General features: G+C 41.2%; 1 protein-coding gene across 1 annotated transcript in view; it reads right to left on the reverse strand.

Annotated features, from left to right (window-relative positions):
* GRB14 (growth factor receptor bound protein 14) overlaps positions 1–3,802 on the reverse strand; it is a 69,213-nt gene extending 65,411 nt beyond the window's left edge. Inside the window, exons 1-2 of the mRNA XM_086465398.1 lie at positions 3,660–3,802; positions 1,901–2,033 (exon numbers count right to left, since the gene is read on the reverse strand). Coding sequence (XP_086321524.1) covers positions 1,901–2,033; positions 3,660–3,802 — 276 coding nt within the window. The remainder of the gene's footprint in view (positions 1–1,900; positions 2,034–3,659) is intronic.
* Positions 3,803–19,159: the final 15,357 nt, after the last annotated feature.

The raw sequence follows: 19,159 nt of genomic DNA on the forward strand, positions 1-19,159 counted from the left end.
AGATAAGAACATCCACGCTGAACCTGACAAAAAGTCTACTTAGCCCAGTACCATTTCTCCCGCAGTGGCCATAAACAGATAACCAAGGTGAAAGGCTTTTTCATAGAAACCATGGTCCTGTTAAAATGCCTCCAGAAAATAACAGGAAGACTCCTGTCAATTTTTCCGGTAACTGGAAAATGGATCGGGCCCTCCACAGACACTATTATTATTTTAGCTTGCTTCTGTCGGTAAATCAGTTGTTCTTGATCCTGCTTTTACCAGAGAGCTTTACTATTCTTAAATGGAAAACCAAGAGACATGGAAGAACTCTGAGCAGCCTTTGTGAATAAACAAGTTAAATGAGTGGAGCTATGAACTTCAGCTTCTGTGCGCCTGAAGCCAATACTTAGCTGGCTTAACTGATCAAGCCAGTCAGTAATTTTAAACACGACAGGCTACAAAAGCAGATAGTTGACCTTTGTGTGTTTAATCACGCTTGAGAAATCTACTTTCCAGTTGCAAGCACAAAGATTACCTCGATGAGTGCAATTTAAGCCAGCAACACGAGTAATTTACACTGATTTTTTTAACTGTGACTTCTAGTCCTTATGTTCTGAAAGATAACGTTACCAATTCAGTGTTCTTCCTGCCTCTGCAGAGATGGTCAACGTTTCCACCTTGCCCAAGCACGGAACTAGCATAATTTTACCCCACTGTATTAGCAACATTTAGATACCCACTGACCAGAAATGCTTCAGATTGGTATTGCTGTTGTAGCAAGGAACTAAAACTAATAAAAGTAGTCCAGAAAGACACCATAGCTATTTTTAGAGAACATGCAAAATATGGCAAGATAGAATCAGCACAGTTTCCTAGACATATACATGTTTTTCACTGGAGAAGGGGGGGAGAAGGTTCCTGCTTAAGGTGCCTGCCAAGACTTCGCTGGTAAAGTTCTCTGACAGGTGCACTGAAACAGCCATGGCCAGTGAGCTTCAGCTACAAGAAACTTGACTTCCAGACAGTTTCTTCATGCAAATCTAAAAACTGAATAAGCAGCAGCAGTGTTAAGTTCTTACACCTCCAATATCACCCCTAAAACTGTTAAGACAAGGATCTTGCAGACCATCAAAAAAAAAGAGAACGTGAAGGAGGTAGTACTCTGAATCCCACAGTTGTTCCTTGTCAGAACTCCTTCCAGCCTCGAGAAAAGAAAAGAGAAATGAGACAGGTAAGCTTTCAAAGAGTGACACAGATCTTCAACACCAGTAATCTCCATTAACTGGAAGCTCTTCCTCTTTAACTTCTACACCTGCTCAGGGTCACAAATACTCTGCGAACTAAGAAAGAGCACTGCCAGGTCTGCCTGCCCACTCAGAACTTCCCTTGGCTTAAGGTATGTATGGAAATCTAACAACATCAACCATACACGGATAAACACACATGGGTATAAAATACAGTCATGTACACAGCATTTGTTCCTTCCCCATCAATTTCGGTTTCATGCAATTATCCTAGCAAAATTAGACCTTCAGACACCAGAAGCTACTCAGTGACTGTTAAAACGTTCCGTGCTATAGCCTTGATGACAGTAATTGGAGGTGGGGAAGAAGGGAAGAAAGAAATTAACTTCTCATTTAAGGACATAAAGTACTGCCTGCCTGCCCCTGGTTCCGCTTTATCCAAAAAAATTTGCACAGTCACATGTAGACTCTATGAAAGAACAGTCAGGTCTCAAGTCACAGATTCCAAAACCTCATTTTCTACAGTCATCAGTGACCTACAAAGAAAATTTCACCGAATTACAGAAATATGGAACACCTTTTTTAGAAAAATAACTTAATAGGTAACTGAGCTTTTCCTCAAGCTTTCATGAAACCAATTTAGAGTTTGTCAAATACTAATTTATAAATCTTACCTGTTTTTTTCTTGAAGTTGCCTTGGGCAACAGACTGGCTGACAAAACTGATGCAAATGGAGAGCAACACAGCTCGGGAAAAGGATTTGGAATTGATGGGATCTCCAAAACACTGTCATCTTTCTTTTTTCTCCTATTTCAACAAAATACATAACATCAAGCGATAACTGTAACAACTGCTGTTAAAAGCAATATCCAACCACAACACATGAAATACTAAGGCACTAATACCACGATACTTCCTGGCTGCAGCAATTAGCTTTTTTGTGCAGTTATTTTTTTTAATCAGTAGGCTGAACCTATTAACATACAGTGCTAATACTACCTGAAAGCAACCCAGGTATTCAGCTCTGAATACAAAGTTGTCTGAAAACGTGTAAGCCTTCGCAGAGTAACAGCACAGATATATTTATATTGGCTCCTACGGACATTAGTAAATATTTTGTTGTCCCTGTGTTCATGCCATTCCCTGTGCACACATATTACAACAGTGGATGTATGTAACTTCTCAGTAACACTTCCTGAGTACATCACAACTGATTTTAAACAAATGGAAACTTTTTTTCACCAGAATCAGGAATCAAAAGTGATTGACAAGACAAAAGAGTGCAAAGCGATACATTCATTTCCGTTTTCAATTACTTTTGTATTCGAATCTCCATAGCTCCATCAAAAAATAAATGCCTCAGTAGTCGCTGGCTACCTAAATCTGATTGGGTCAGAAGTATCACCAAGCAGCATTTGCAGGAGTAGTGAAGATAATCACCACTGCACTTGCTGAAGAGCTCAGTTATGCACTGGTTTAAAGCATCACATTAACAATGTGGTTGTTTAGGCTGCTGTGTACATTACAGTGCATGGTTTTCTCACATAAAATACTGAGCAGCACTTTGTCTACTTGATTTCATTTGGAGAGCAGCACCCAAAGCACCTCAAGTATTTGAGTTTACCAAGATACAATCAGGTTTTTCGACGTGAGTCGATGGCTCCGAGATCAATATTTAACTTTACTGCCTTCATTATTATCATTCCAGATTTCACATACTAATTGTTACAACTGTGGGGAAAACCATCAGAGTAAGGTAACAATGCAGAAGGAAAATGCTTTACTTCATGGAAATCCTCACCGAACATTCATTTAAAGTGATATTTAGCATTAAGGAGTGAAAAAGCCTGTATGCAGTATTTTAAGATTTTGTAAACTTCGGTCTACCAAAACTGATTAGACGCTTCATGAAAAACCTAGCTAGCAGTTTCCTTTGCTAAGAATAGAGACTAAAACAAACGGGGTGCACATCCCTGAGAGCAATTACAGCGGCAGCCCTAACGGCGAAGCAGTTTATCTCACGCACAGTACAAGGAGGACACTGCAGTGAGAAAAGTGGTGGCTCGGTCCAGTTCGACAAGGCAGGCTCGGCAGCGTCGCCTCTTTTCACCTCAAACTGGGAAACCTCTAAAAAAAAAAAACCCCAAAAACGGGGAGGACGCGAGGGAGACGCATCCGCAGCGGAGGGAAGTGTCGGCAAAGCCGGGGAACAACTTTTGAGTTCCAGGGAGGCGCGGGATGGTCCCGGGACAGGCCGCCCCCCGCCTGCGCTTCGCCCCCTCCCCAGACCGCCGCCACCGAGCCGCCGTGCCCTCAGGCTCCGCCAGCCCCGCGCTCCCGCCCGCAAGACGCCTGCCAGCCCCTAGACGGCAGCGGGCGGGCCCTCGAGGGAGCGGGCAGGGCCGGTGGCGCCCGCCCGGGCTCCGGCCTTACCTGTCAGGGGGCGAGGGCGGCGGGTCCCCCCCGGGGGGCAGCGGGAGCGGGCAGGGGGAGCGCGCCGCGCCACGGGGGCCGCCTCCCGCGGGCTCCGCCGCCTGCCCTGCGCCGGGCGGCACACCGGGCAGCGGAGCGGCCATCAGTGGCGGCGACGTCCTGGCTGGGCGGCCGCCCGCGCGGGAGGCACGTCGGCGAGCGGCCCTGGCGCTGCCGGGCGTGTCGGGCGGAGGCTGCTCTCCGGTACCGCTGCGGAGGAGGGGGGAGGCGGCGGGGAGCGGGGGGGAAGCGCCGCCCGGGCGGCGAGCGGCACCGAACGCCTTCCCCGGCACACGTGCGCGGGCGGCGGCGGGGGCGGGCGGCTGCCGGCTCCGCGATGCGACGGGGAGGCAGCGCGGGGCGGGCGGGGTTGAGCCGTGCCCTCTCGGCTGCCGCTGCCGCGCCGGGGCGGGGAGAGACCTGCGCTCCGCTCCCTCACGGCAGAGCGACGCGGGCCCCGGCAGGTGCGCGGCCCCGGCACCCGAAGCTGCGGTGTAACCTGGCCTGCCCGGGGCGTCGGGCCCGGCCTGACAGGGGGGTCGCGGGGCGGCTGAGGGCAAGGGGCGCCGCCGTTCGGCCCCTGAGGAGGCGGCCGAGCCGCCCGCAGCTGGAGCCGGACGCATCCCGCCGTGTGCCTCGGCCCTTCCCGTGAGCCGAGGGGGAGCGCGGCCCTGGCCCGGCGCGGGCACCTTCTGCCCCGGGCAGGGAAGGGCAGGGCAGGGCAGGGCCGGGCCGGGCCGGCCCTTCGCGAACGGGAGCGCAACAGGGCCCAGCTGCGGACCGCCGGAATGGCCTGGCACTTGTCCGAGCGCCTGACTAGTCATGAGCTAAGCTACCCCATTCCTCTGTGAGGTCGGGAATATCTGGCTCTGCCTTGGAGAAATAAGGAACGAACAAGGCCGGGGGACAGACCTATTACCTTTGTGCCAAAGAAGCAGCTGGTGGGAAGGTGGGTTCCCAGCTGGGCCCAGGGCTCACATTCGGCCACAGGTGCGGTACGGCAGAGAGGTTTTTCCTCGTGCCTTGGGGTCCTCCATAGCCGCTGAGGAACCCAGCTCCTGCCCTGCTTTGTGTACACAAAATCCTACGTGGCAATGCCATGGCTGTCCTTATCAGCGTTCATCCTATTGCAAAATAAAAACACCCCCTTGCTGTATGAAGAACAGTTTGATGGCACCAAACAGAGTGGGTAAAATTGTGTAATTCAGTCAATTTGATAGAAACTCATATAATTAAAACCCAGCCACTGGTAAAAACAGTTGTGTGAAGAAGCCTTCTGACTGTATTTGGCATGCTCAGGGGCAGTAACTGAGAAGTCAGATTGGCGAAAATATAGAATGTTTTGTACATGTGTGCTTTGCTGTTTTCCTGAATCCACCGAATAAATCATCACACACAAGCCAAAATTTCAATTCTGGAGGAAGATTTTTTCTGATATAGAAGCAATACTCACAGTTTTCATTTTGGCTGAGTCACAGATGATTTTGCAGGACATTTATTTTCAATGAAATGAAGGATTCCTTGTCCTCTGAACAGCTCATTTTGTGTAATGCTGACAGCAGAAGTACAAGTCTGAGTTGATTAACAATTTTATGTACAGAGACTGACAAATGTATCTGGAATTTTACAGTGTCAGATGATTGACTGGATTTGCTCGTTGATTGCGAACAGCTATCTTTTTACACAACTGCACAGACCAGACCACTGTTTTTTGCCTAATTGATTCACTGGCATAAATGTGGCAAGTTAAACCTCACTGTCTGCAAAAGAATAGAAGGAAGGACAACTGGTGCAGGTGCTCTAGGTAGAAAATAGAGGTTGGGAAGAGATAAAAGCCTTCCAGTAGCAATTATATGTTGATATTAGTCAGCATTTTAAAAGTTCAGCCATGTAAAAACTTTTTTACGCAGCTGCAACCTAATATTCATGGTATGTTTTTGTGTCTTTGGCTTAGTAATGTAATTGTTTTAAAATGGCAGGTAAATAAAAACCACAATTGGAATATTAGCAAATAAATTAAATACTTCTATGTTTCAATGCTTATGTTTCAATACTTTCACTTGAATGTAGTAATTTAGGAAACAAATTGACTTAAAAATATTTTTTGTACTTCTCATAGTCTGTTGTGATGCTTGCTGCTTTCAGTTCTTCCTGTGGGAATAGCATTGTAGGAGAAAAACACAGTCATTGGAAAACTGAGGCACAGAAAGACCTCGGTGATTGTTCCAGTGTAGCATTGGAAATGTTGCATAGGTGATATTGTGAAACTAAAGTTTTTCCTGACTTACTGTCTCTCCTTGCAAACAACCATAAGGATAAAAAAGACGGCCTGAGCTTGGCAAAAGATATCTGAGAGCATTTAGCCTAGACTCTGTTCGAGCATAACTTTTTTTAACTCTTTGAACAAGTACAAACCCAGTAATCTCGACAATTAGTAGTGTTGATAATAAAAGGCTAGCAGTTTGCTGCTAAGTCCTGACACCAAAATATTTGTTGAGCTGTGTGACTTGGCTTCCTTTTTATCATAAGTACACCTAAGCTGCCTAGTCTGGTTTTTGATACTTGCTATGCTTCTGCAGCACAGTGGTCCTTGTTCTAAGACTTAACATTTCCCTAAAACTAAATTTCTGGGCATTCTTCAGTCCTCAACTCAGTGGTTTTGGTTTCTCATTTAATTTAATCTTTGTTAGCCCTAATCAGGTCCAGGTGTTTATTAAGTAAAATTAAAAATATATATTGAGAAAAACTCCAATGGATTCGAGCTATTCAGTATGCACCCCACTTCCAGAAAATCAAGCTCTTCAGTTCTTAAAAGCCTGTGTGCTATTTAGAACCACAGCACTTGATTAATGTGACAAAATTATGCCTTTAATTAGAGTAAACTTTCACAGTTATTACTGACAAAGAAAGTTTAAAAAATCCAATCGAAATGTGATTATCTCTGAAAACTAGAGGGTGTTGGTTGGACTTTTTTATTTCACCCTTCCATACATCCCCCCTTTCTTTTATCAATATATTTTCAGTGTGGTTTTGTATGTATAATGGCTACACCATAAAAAGCTTCACTATAATTTCTTAAAGATGGTTACACTAAGAGAACTTATATCATACCTTGACACCATCTTCTGTCATAGCTGCAGTAGCAGAGAAAAGAATTATCTCTACTGAAATAGTGGATTGAAGCCACAGAAGCAGCTAGTTTTTCCAGTGCAAGGCTATAACGAGGCCTAAGTCTTCTCTCCCAATACACTGTTTTCTTTACAAGCACCCCAAAATAAATTGCATCAAATGCAATGATACAGAGGATCACCTTAAGAAAAAAAAAGTTATTTGTCCAGTGAAAAAGGCATGCACCAAGATAAAGCCTGAATTTGTAATTTATGTGTATTTATTTTCTCAATGTATGTAGAATATGTTGAACACATATCATGGTCCTGATACAACAAGCTGTGCAGTCTTGCTCCTTCCTGAGCATTTCAAAAGCCCATTTTTAACTTTGAAAACTGACCCATCAGTTTGGGCAGTACTTCATGAGAGCCAAATTTATCCAAGTAGAGGTATCGCTAGCTAACTTCTTGGCAGTAGTGCATAACTCTGAAAATTATCTGTGGTTGAATGTTTTGTGAGGAGTCTTGCCTGTTATTATAGCTTGCATTGAATGTTAAGTTTGGGGTTACTGTTAAAATGTGTATCTTTTATTGCAGGTAAGGAAAAGGTTCCAAGGTATTAAATCAGCACCGCCAGTCTCAGTCATTTCCAGAAGCTGCTTTTCAACCTAATCTGAATCTCCCTGTGTGTGTACTTACACAAACCACAGCACAGTAACGCTCTGGTGTTCCCCCCGACTTAATTTTCCTTTTCTATACTTACTATCAAGAAGCAGATGTGCACTGTGTTTTCTGTTGTTGTTTGGGTTGGGGATTTTTTACCTATTGAAAAGCGTGAATACTTTGGCGTACTCACATAAGAAACTTGAGTAGAGGGATGGATTTTATTGCTAGCCTTGACAACAGTGCTTGCTATTTCAAGTTCTGTGATTCCCTGTGACAGCTTTGTCTTCAGTCCAGAACATCCCCTGCTGGCATTTTGCCTTGAACTGTAACACAAGAACAGAATTAAATTCTGTGCGGGGTTTTGAGAGTAAGACTGATACCATTCAAATCAAATCATTATGATTTCTGAAAGGTTGTTGTAGCTAAAACCAAATAATTAGGTTCAGCATAGGTTTGACTGGGTGGCATGTAGGGCTTGCGAGATGCAGGTCGTACAACGCAACATACTGGCTTCTGCTCCCTCGCGCTAAGGCTGCGTGAAATCAGTCATTCATCAGCGTCTATAATAAACTGTGCATTAGGCGATGCGATCTGCACTGGCCAACCTTGAACTCCTATAAGGAATAAAGTTCCTTCCTAGAGGGAACTGTAATAGTCCAGGGTGAATATTACATATGTGTGGGTTACAGTGGCTAGGTCTCTATCTAATGGGTCTAAATCTACTGGACCAGATGTAATCTTCTGGGTAGTTACGGATGAATGAACCGCATAATATACTGCTGCAGTTATTTGTGGGGGTGAATTGACGAGTCTGATTTAGCAGTGCCAAACATTTGTAATGATAGTATTGTTATGGAAGAAACATTTTTCTTTTAATACATTTCTCTGTTCTTACTAATCCAATGTAAATATTAGTGATAATTAATGCTTTATTAGTTCCTCTGAAATAACTGCTGTGAAGAGTGGATGACTATAAACATCACGTAAGTGATAAAATATTTAGATAAATTAAGCAGGCGATGTTTCACAACAGCAGAGTATTGCTGATACTTTTTACAGCCGTTTTTCAGGAACTTCACCTTACACAAAGAGCATAATTTCTGACCTTATGTACCTTCAGGATACTGCACACAAACATGTAGTTTTTATGGAGGGAAGGGTGCAGGTGACTATGCTATCTGGTACTGCTTGAGTTTATCCAGGACATACAGGTTCAGTTTCCGTAATGTGAGTTGTTGGGAAATCAGATTCAAGATCCTTTAACACTAGTAATTTTGTAAAGTGGGAAAAAAAATACAAGTATTAAAACAAACAAACAAAAAACCCCACAAAAAAAAAAATAAAAAAAAAAAAAAAGCCAAGCAAACAAAACAAAACAAAACAAAACAAAACAAAAACCAAAGAAAAACCCAAAAATCCGCAAGAAATGTAGAGCTAAAATGACTTTCCACAAACAGCCACACACTCCTAAGTCTCAGCCGTTTCTGAGCTGCTGCCAAGGACACTGAAGCAATAGTACCAGACAAAGCACAGTAAGAGTCCCCAGATATATGTAAAGAGGAAGGGAGATTAGAGTTATTTTGGGCAAAAAGAAACAACATACCTGGTTAGACTCAAGGCCAGCAGCATTCCACTTCTGCTATCAGAGTACAAGGCTGATACATGAAATTTAAACACAAAGTGAATTCATTATTTTGAAAAGTTGATGTATAGATATTTGTTTGCCTAAATGTAGGCATCTAATACCAATTTGGATACCTGTTCTACCATGCCCTAAGAAGGCATGGGTTTCCTGTTCATCCTGTCTCACATATAACAGCCCAGTGTGGATTTACAGATATTCTTGGACATTAAATTTGGCACCAGACACTTGTATTTAGGTGTCTGAACCTCACCCATATTGTTTCTTTTCTGCTTCTGCAACATGCAGCTCACAATAGACTGTCTGTGACTTTAGGAAACAAAATAAAAGTCTAGTAACTTTGGAGATATTTCATTGTGAAATCTGGTTTGGAAGCTTTCATTAGATCTAAGATTTTTCTCGAATTCTGGGAACAGAAAGAAATTTAAAATGTGATTGTATGCATATCTGTATACATGTGAGGGGAGGAGGAATTTTTCTCTTCCAAAATCACTAGAATAAATTAGCCCAGATTTGCACCCTCAAATTTTCACCAGCCCTGACTGAGCAAAGCAATTTCCAAATCAATCTGCCTGCGCGTGTGCAATTTAGAATGCCTTGAAAATGGGCTCTGAAATGGAAAGGTCTGTTGAACCTTAATGATGGAATCATTATGTTCCTCCCAAATGACAGAAAGTAAAACAAACAAATGCTGGAATTCCTAAGGTAGTGCCACTGTATGATAACATATCTGTTACCATTTTAATACATCACCTGGGTGGTGGACCTTTAGTACTCTGGAATGAATTACTCCTGAAAGATTTACATAGAGAAGGGGCATTTGCTCTGTCTCGAGAATTTTTCCAAGAAGTCTATATTCAGGGAATGAGGTATTCAATAAACGTTTGAAAAGCCAACCTGCTGTTCCTGTTTTAAAAGCATTGTGCTGACTACTTGGAAATTATTATATTAAAAGGTTATTAATGCAAATGTCTATAATTCAGGAACCCTATCCAACAATGACAATCTCAGCACTTATTATGAACCTAATTATCACAACATCAGTGCACCTAACATTTTAATGTATTTATTCCCTTCATACGGATGAGTAAATATTTGCATCTTTATGTGCCTGAACATGTTTAAAAATTAACCCTAGGTGGGTATTCAGAGTACCTGACTTTAAACACAATACCAAGTTAGGTTGGCCATTTAACATAGAGGCATAGAACTTCCATGGAGAGAAACAGAAGTCTCCAGAGGTCAACTAAAAAATACATAGGGGTTTTAGTGCTGACAGCCATCCCAGAGTAACTTGTTGTTTCCTCTGACGACATGAGAAACCTAGGGAGACCTGTCTTCTGACTTAAGCATCTCAGTTAGCTGCTGAAAATTAGACAACGCAATTAATGTGCTAAGTGATTTTTTTCAAGGTCTAATGGAATTTGTGGCCGAGTAAGGAATGCAAACTCTGAGTCCAAAATTAGTACTCTTAACAATCAGGCTGTCCTTCTTTGTAACTACAATGTAGGTTTCTTATTTCTAAGAATAAAAAAGGTACTGCTGACAATAAGTCAGCTTTAAATCTGGTCCAAAAGGTGATCTTCCTTTCAGCTGGAGAAAAAAGTAGATTTTCCTTTGATTTCACATTTACTGAAGCTGTGCTCTGGAGTTGTTTAGTAGCCACTCTGCTTCATTTAAAAAGTGATCTTTTTTCTGATAGTTCTAATCTTACCATGACAAACAGAACACTTCCATAACACTGAACATAAGCAACCTTCTAGTTCACTTCTATGTATTTATGAAGGAGACATTACACAGTACATGAAGAGTAACATACAAGGTAATTCCAGACAATTGTATTACACATAGTGGCCCCGTAAATTCTGCTTAAAAGTTAAAAAGTCTTACAAAATTTCCCTTGGGGTGGGAGGAGAAATGAGAAAAATGCTGGCTACTGAACCAGTTCATAAATAATTTGCACCTGACTTCAAAGAAATTTAACATCTGATGTATCTGAAGCATTTGAGAAGCAGGAGTGCAAACTGAGATCACACGTAAAATTAGGAAAATTGTTATAGACACTCTGCCCTTTTTAATTCAACCTTCGGTGTTCTCCATCAGTTCCATAAATTTAGCTCAATCCATTGTACTTGTCTGAAAATTCAAATATTTCAAAGCAACACAATTTTTTGTTTTACATTCCTTGAACTTGTTTTATAAAACAATAGCAATACGGTTTTCAGACTTCTAACCCACTTGAACTTTCATCCTATCATCCAAGAACAACTACTAGAGTAATACATTCCCTTTTCATAAAGTCCAGGTTTTTATAAGTCCACACTAGACACAAAGGTTGGTGTTCTTTCTCATGACTGGATTTCTGCTACTGGATCACTCAAGATGACATACCCATTCCACAGAAGGAATGAGCACACAGTGACATTTCTGTCAAATTAGCCACAGCACATGATAAAGAATCTGTAGCAGCTTTATGTTACTGTGTTGACTTTTTGCAGGCTGTGGGAAGACAGACAATATCTGATCTGGCAAAAAGCCTACTGGGAAAAATTCACCCTATTGAAAATCTCTTAAGAAATTTGAACTAACAAAGTGAGTTTGAGGATTCTTCTTCCTGTGGCAACTCTTCAAGGCCTCAGGCCCACTTTAGCATGTTGTTAAGCCATGACCTCAGAGCCTCTGACCAATAAGTCATATTAAAATCAGAATGTGTCACTGAAGGTGACACATGAAACTTCCTAACTGATAAATTAAATGGGTTAAAACCTCATTCCATTCTCTACAGAGAATTTGGCTGGCTCTCAAGGAAGAACGTAGGCTTCTATTATAACATATTGGGAGCTTTTAGAACCAAAGCAGTTCATAATAAATTTATTCAAATTGACAAATTTCTGGTTACAATGTCTTCATTATTTCTTCAGAGTTATGAAACATGAATTATATCACTGTAACCACAACACTAGTCAAAGAAGTCTAATTTGCCATAAAGTCTGTTTGTACAGTCATCATGTAGCTCAAGGCATACATTCGATTATTTTCTTGTACTGTTTCTTGTATTGGTGTTATTCCAAAGGCTATAGTGGTATTATAACCTCATTACATCTAATTTTACAAAATGTCCTTACATGGCAGGCTCTAAAAATATATACCTACATAACAAATTAGAAATAATTACATCACTAAAATCTATTAGGCATACATTGAAGAGAAGTGTATATCAGATCATTTTATATATTTCAAACACTTTCTGTTTAAGCAGTACATGCATTTTATCATCATAGCCAGCAAGCTAGCCAATATTTTATTCAATTCAAATTAAAGCTGAATTAAATTAACAGCATAGAATTCCTGAATCATGAGAACAGAATCATTAAAATGATCAACATAAACCAAAAAGGACTTCCTAAAGCAAAATGAAAAGGTTCTCTGTAAGTATCTTTTCCCTCTTATACTTTATTAAATTCTTCTAACAAGAATGAAGTGAATTATAATTAAAAAAAAAAAAGTTGATAGCCTCCTTTACAGCTTCTTAGGATGGAAAGATTTTTTTTCTCTCTCGCTTTGCTGTCAGAAATGAGAGTCTGAGCTGCAATTATTAAAGGTCTGAATTTGCATTTTTCAGCAATCCAGAGAAATGAGAGCAGCTATTGTTGTGATCATTATCATTATAAAATTTTTTATCTATGGATCTTCTAACGAAGTTGTTGGTCAGCTGTTTGTTAGATGCCTTGCCAGTTATCAGATTATCTCACAGTAGATCAAAAAGAACAGCAAATTAAAATGATAGCTTTGTATACTCACAGATGCTAAATCCTCTATGAACTAAAGTAACTGGATGCAGTGCCTAGTGCTAGAACCTAACACAGGAAATTTGCAGAATCTAAAAATATATTGATGGATTTGTTTGTAAATAGCTGATAGGATTTTGTCTCCAAACCCACTTCTCTTTCTCCCCAGTCCTTTTTGAGACACCTGGACTAGACAATCTCTCAGAACTAAAAACTCCCCTAAGCCAACTCCCCAATCTCTCAAGGTTACTGTATTTTGAAAAGCTATTTGAGGAAGAATATTAAAGTCAAAAAGACTCTTGATCAGGCCAGCAAGTTCTTAACTACCAATGAGAAGGACCTACTTGAGAGAATAGAGAGTGCAAGATCTCTTCTGGAATAGTGGAAGAGGATATCTTCTCTGCCAAAAGTCAGACAAGTTCAGATGGCTCTTTAGATAACTGATCTGACTGAGTAAAACAGGCAATCCCAGCCTTATTCTATGAATTAATCTTTACAGACCTGCCTTGGAACATCTACAAAACCAGCTCAAGCAGATCCCTACTAAAACAGTGTGTCAGGATCTTACCTGCTTGAAGCACCTGACAGGAAAAAGTGAAAGCCAAGCAGAAGTTTACTGTTCCTAGGGGTGGTTAAAGTGTGTGTATTTTATTTCCAGTTTTCCCTTACAAAGTGTATTTACTTGTATTATTTTTCACGGTGCTCAGATATGTGCGTATCTCTAGTCTTCCTGTGGAGCCAGTCTGGAAAGATAGAGTCTAGCATAGCGTCCTCTGACAAGTCTCTGCCCTGTTTCACTCCAAATTCTGTTGCTGCAGCAGTTGCTGTGGGAGACTTCAGTGGAGGGCTACAGCTACAGACTCTTGCCACTGGCAGGCTCTTACAGGCCCTTCAGTGCAACCAGCTGTGCAACCAGCTGCCCACGGTCACTGTGTTACAAGGTAGAACAGGAGACATGAAGTGAGGTAGAGGGCCCTCACACTTCTGTAATGCTTTGGAACTGAGGCAAGATTATATTCGTCTGCACAGGCTGTTAGGTGACAAACACCATGGGAATAGGTGTTTGCTTCCTGGTCCTGCACAGTGTGGGAGAACAACCGAAAGACAATGTCTGCATTTGGTGTAGGTTCCCTGACCAGCTCTTTAGCTACCTCTGGCAGAGTGGTGGTATGTTCACCCTTCAAAAGCTCTTGGTCCAACTTGCTGGCACCAAATATACAGGCACTGCAAGTGAGTCATGGATGTGTTAGAAGGGCCTCCCAAATATATGAGAGGTGGTATGACTCTGCATTGTGGAGAACTCTTCTGAGTCTGCTGTATAGATGTGGACAAGGCACTCTGACCTGAAAAGGTCTTCTGAACTGCTTGGCAGCAGTCATATAGAGCAGTTGAGGTACTGCCATTGTTTCCAGGGTTCAGGGAATTAATGCATTTCCAGTGTCCGGCTGCTGCATAACTAAGGTAACAGAAATAATTTAACAAGTACTACAATTTGTTTTCATACTAGGATTCCATTTTTTCAGGGAGTAATAGTGAGAATATATCAAATTGTTGACCCTTTGCAAGCAGGCTTCAACATAAATTAATTGTTGTGTAGAAAACTGAATTTAATGTTTACAGTGCAATTTGTCACTGAAATGGAGGCTCCATTAGAGTCTCAATGATTTACTAAAGACATTTTAAACATAATGTCCAAACAATGCTACATAAATTAAACATGATGTAATTGAGTGTAACGCTAAGTGGCTCATCATTGTTGATTCATGTGGAAATCACAGAAATTTTACTGATCATTATGCATTCATTCAGTATTAATGTAGATACCATATGTGCTTCCATAGGGGTTCTTCTGTTACTCAGCATTCATTAAGTTTTAATGTACCATTAAAAAGGCATCAAAAGACCCATCTAAAAATACTGCCACAAAGGTAGTTCATTTAAAGAGAGTTAAAGAAACATGTTTCACTTTAACATTGCAATGCAAAGTTAATAATGAATCAGCAGAAATAGTTCAGGAGAAAACACTGTGTTTGATTGCAAGCCAGATTAGAAAGAGTATTTGAACTAAAGGCAATACATTCTCCCTGTCCTAGATGCCTGGACAGCTACTTGTATTTGTAGGCGAAAGTGCTCATGCAATTACGTGGTCTTCGTTCAACTGGTACTTTCCAGTCACCTTCAGCATAGTGATTGACTATAGTGCAAATATGATTTTTAAAAAGGCGAGAAGGAGTATGAATTATGGCCAGATTGCCTGCTGCATTTGCTTTGGTGAATGGGGATTGAAGGGGATTGAGAAAACCACAGCAGCGTTAGTAACTTGCCCGCAGCTCCTTGCTTTTCCTGCTAGACCTGGTGTGCATCTGCTAGAAAAATGTTTTTCCGGGGGGAACGGTAGCACATCTCAAGTATTACATTGCTGTAGCTCCTTTCACTCAGGTGCATACTTTCCATCAGAGCCAGGTATTGAGGCCCTAAATGCGTCCTCCCTTGTCTTCTGGGTTTGGCTCCCAGAGCTCAAGGCCAGGCATTGCAGGTGGTGACCTTGGGAAAAGCTCTTCAGACAGCTCGGTGGGGAGGCTGTAGTCAGGGCTGTCCCCTTCCTGGGGAGCTGCTCTTGATCTGAGGCTCTATTGCTTTGTCCCCGCTTGAGCTACAGTTCCTGCTGCATCCATGTCTAGTCTGGCTGTGGACCTGCTGCTCTGCACCTGTGCCACAGATTTTTCCTCCTCACTATGGACTTGTCTGGTAATCTGGACTCTTGGCTGACCCTGGCTGCTGTCTCCAGGCCTGCCCTGCTCCCTCACTCAGGGATGGTGGGATGGGGCCCTGCCCAGCAGGGTCCCTGTGTTACCACGCTGGGTTCTGACTTGCTATCCCTTTGGGAGCAACAGCTCTTGGTGCTCAGGTGGGAGGCTTCAGGAATGTTTGTTTGTTGTTACACTTCTTCATTTCCCATCTCACTGTTGGAAATCTTATATCTTTATGCCTTGGTAACTTCCTGGGAAAATTGCTAATGGATGAATTAGAAAGATTAGATGAGCTATTCTAACCAAATATAGTATGCTGGTAGTGGATTTCAACAGAAATTCCTATCAGAAAAATAGATTGAAATTTCACATGTAAAGATTGCACATTTTAGCTGCCAAAGCAATCTCATTAAGTTGAAATTAATCAAAAACTATCACAGTACACTAAGTAACCTATGTATCATATCCTCAAGTTTTTAAACTCTTTTGTTCACTGGCCAGAGAACTGAAAAGTTCATCTGTGAATCTGATAATCATCACATCTGTGAATAAATAACACTTTGGAAGGTTCTATTCAGCTGCATATTTAGTACTTTAGAAGTGTGACACACAAACTTCTTTCAAACTCTTGATCTTGTACAGAAGATAGGTGTATCCTGTAGGTGACTCACTATGGCAAATAGCTGCAAAAGGAGACAGATCTGAAAAATAAATGTGGCTAAGAGGAAATATCCTCTTCCAAAGACGCTGAGAGAAGCGAATCATAAGGCATCCCAGACCTATGTCTTTAACAAATCGCAATGACATCTAACAGATAAAATGGCAAAAGCATACAAGTCTCAAATGCCTATGGGACAACCTCGTATGTTATGTAAAGGCACGAGTGGCATAGGGAGCATGAATGGGGATTGATGTGTTCATGTCTCTTTCAGAAAAAGAACTGGAGAGGATTACAGGAAGCTAGCAAGTGGAAGTTCACAACAAACAAAAAGATGATTCCTCAGACAGTGTGTCATTAAGTCAAAGAACTTGTCACACAGTACTGTCTTTCGCTGCTCAAAGTTTACAGAGTTAAAAGAATGAGTAGCTGAGTTCTTGAACAAGAGGACTATTTAAGACTATTAAATACACAGAAATCATTTTCACTTAGGCATTCTCAGAGCTAAAAATTGTTGAAGGTTGAGCATACCTGGGGTAAGTATTTGTGTGTGTGATAATCTTATGTTTTTCGCTAGGCATGAATTTTTGATCATTATCAAAACCCAGGTAACAGGGTAAATGAACCTTCAGTTTGACCCGGTACAGCCATTCTTCCATGATGCTCTAAAGCTAGAACAGACTATTGCTTGAAGACACAGTGATTAATCACTTGCCTTGGTGTAGCAACTTTCTGTGTTGAAACGTGGTTATGTCATCCTGGTCAGTCTTCAGTTTTGTTACACTAAACCAACCCAATTCCTTTAATCTTTCTTGACATGTTTTCTAAAGGTCTTCTAAGTCTTGTTTTATTCTCTCTCTCTCCTCAATTGCCTTCCACCTTTAGATTATCAATTTAGAGTCAGAATTCAATCTAAAATATCTGCTGCTTTTAACTGCTTTTTCTTTCACTTTGAGACAAAATCGTTCCAGTTTGACTTCTGCTGTTTTCCCCACTGATGATAGGCAACTTACATTTCATACCACCACCAAACTATGGTTTTAAATTAATGTAAAAGTTACACAAGAAAAGACTCACCTACTTCCTTTTCCTGACAACACGGTCTAGCAGACCCTTCCTTACCTCTCTTTTCAGCCTTTTATCTTCACTGGGCACAAAAGAATATGCCTTTTACATCTACTGAACTTCCAAGCACACCTGACAGCCTAAAATATTTCCGTTTTTCTTCATTTTGAAAATTCTCATTTTTAAAAAAAGCAGACACAGTTTGCAGAATGCAAGTGTTTAATTAGCTTTTAGCGTTTGAAGAAATGGAGTACCATCTACTGATGGGACCAATCATACTGTTTAACCAAGGGGACCAATTGCAGCTCTCTCCACATTCCTTCCCCTGTCTGCCTGTTTAGATAGCGTTTCATTTAGAAAACTGCAGTCAAAACTATTTTAAGGATTATTTTCACTGTATTTTTGATAAATCAGAGCTATATAAAGCCTTAAGCAACTGTGAAATAAATTAATTTGTCCTTGCTTTACTACTCTGGATTAAGAGCGACTGTAGCCACTATGTCTTAGCTCTCGCTCAGGATCACATGGGGGGTGGGCGGGGGAAGAGCCTAAACAAGCAGGCAGACACACATATAGCTGGGGGGGACTAATGTAATTCTGAGTCCAACTATAATTTATTAATTATTTTTTCAACTAGAAATATATTAACCATTAGTAAGTACACTAGTGGTTAATGTACACCAGCACTAGTACACTAAGTACCCTAGTACTTGCAAATAGCCACTGTTGGCCAGACTTTAACCGATGTTTCAACCACAGGTTCTGTGGACTTAATTCTCTCTCTGCCCTGAACCGATTGTATGCTTCAACCCCTTTACTCCTCTGGATGTTCACTACCACATAAACAAGCCCATTCTTTAACATCACCATTCTGTTAAATATTCTATCTCTTGTGAATATTTCCTTCTATGTACTGTATTTTAGTGTGTTGTTGCTCTGGGTATGATGATATCACAGGCTAAGCAAGGTCAGCCCTGCTTAGCACTCAGAGGGAATACTTTAAACAAGTGTCGTTAGCCTCCGTGTGGTACAGGAGGGGGTGCGGCATTATCTGTAGCCAGTATTTTGCTTTTTGACTTGCTGTGTTACAGATCGGTAAACAGATCGGTACTAGAAAACCCTGCTGCACTGAAATGTGCTTAGTTATAAAAAAACAGGACACAAAAGGAGGACTAAGAGCTCTGTTCAGTCACTAGACATGACAAAGTCAGTTCTGTAGAGGTGGAAACATCAGCTCGAGCCATACTGTGTTCTAAGTAACTGCATTCTCCGTACCCAGCTTTCTTTTGACACCTGCAAAACACTGCACTACAATGCTTTAATGCTACGCTCTACACCTGACTGATAAGTACAAAACAATTATCCACAGACTTCAGTTTCAGTATTTCAAATCATTCCAATCCTTATTTGAACAAAACCCTGTCCGCTGGTAGACTTCTTTGAAGTACTCACACAACCTGATGTTTTGTCTTTTTAGTTAAACCTCACTATTTATAATACATCACTGTGTTCTATGTTTTCCCTTTCCTGCCTCTGTATCAGCTTACTTAAAAATCAACAACATTTTCTGCTGTGTATACTATATACTCTTTTTTTTCATTATTACCTGTAGGAATTCAGGTATGTGATATGATACCCGTATGAAAATAAGGTACCATTGTGCCCACCTAACCCTATGCAGTGGTAATGCTACATAACCTCATGCAGTAATCTCTGCATCAAGCCTGTAATTTGTGATCAAGTTAAATCTCAATTCACATACAGAATGTAAATAATGACTAAACC

Source organism: Leptosomus discolor, chromosome 5 (assembly GCF_034619465.1).
Source record: "Leptosomus discolor isolate bLepDis1 chromosome 5, bLepDis1.hap2, whole genome shotgun sequence".
Taxonomy (NCBI): domain Eukaryota; kingdom Metazoa; phylum Chordata; class Aves; order Leptosomiformes; family Leptosomidae; genus Leptosomus; species Leptosomus discolor.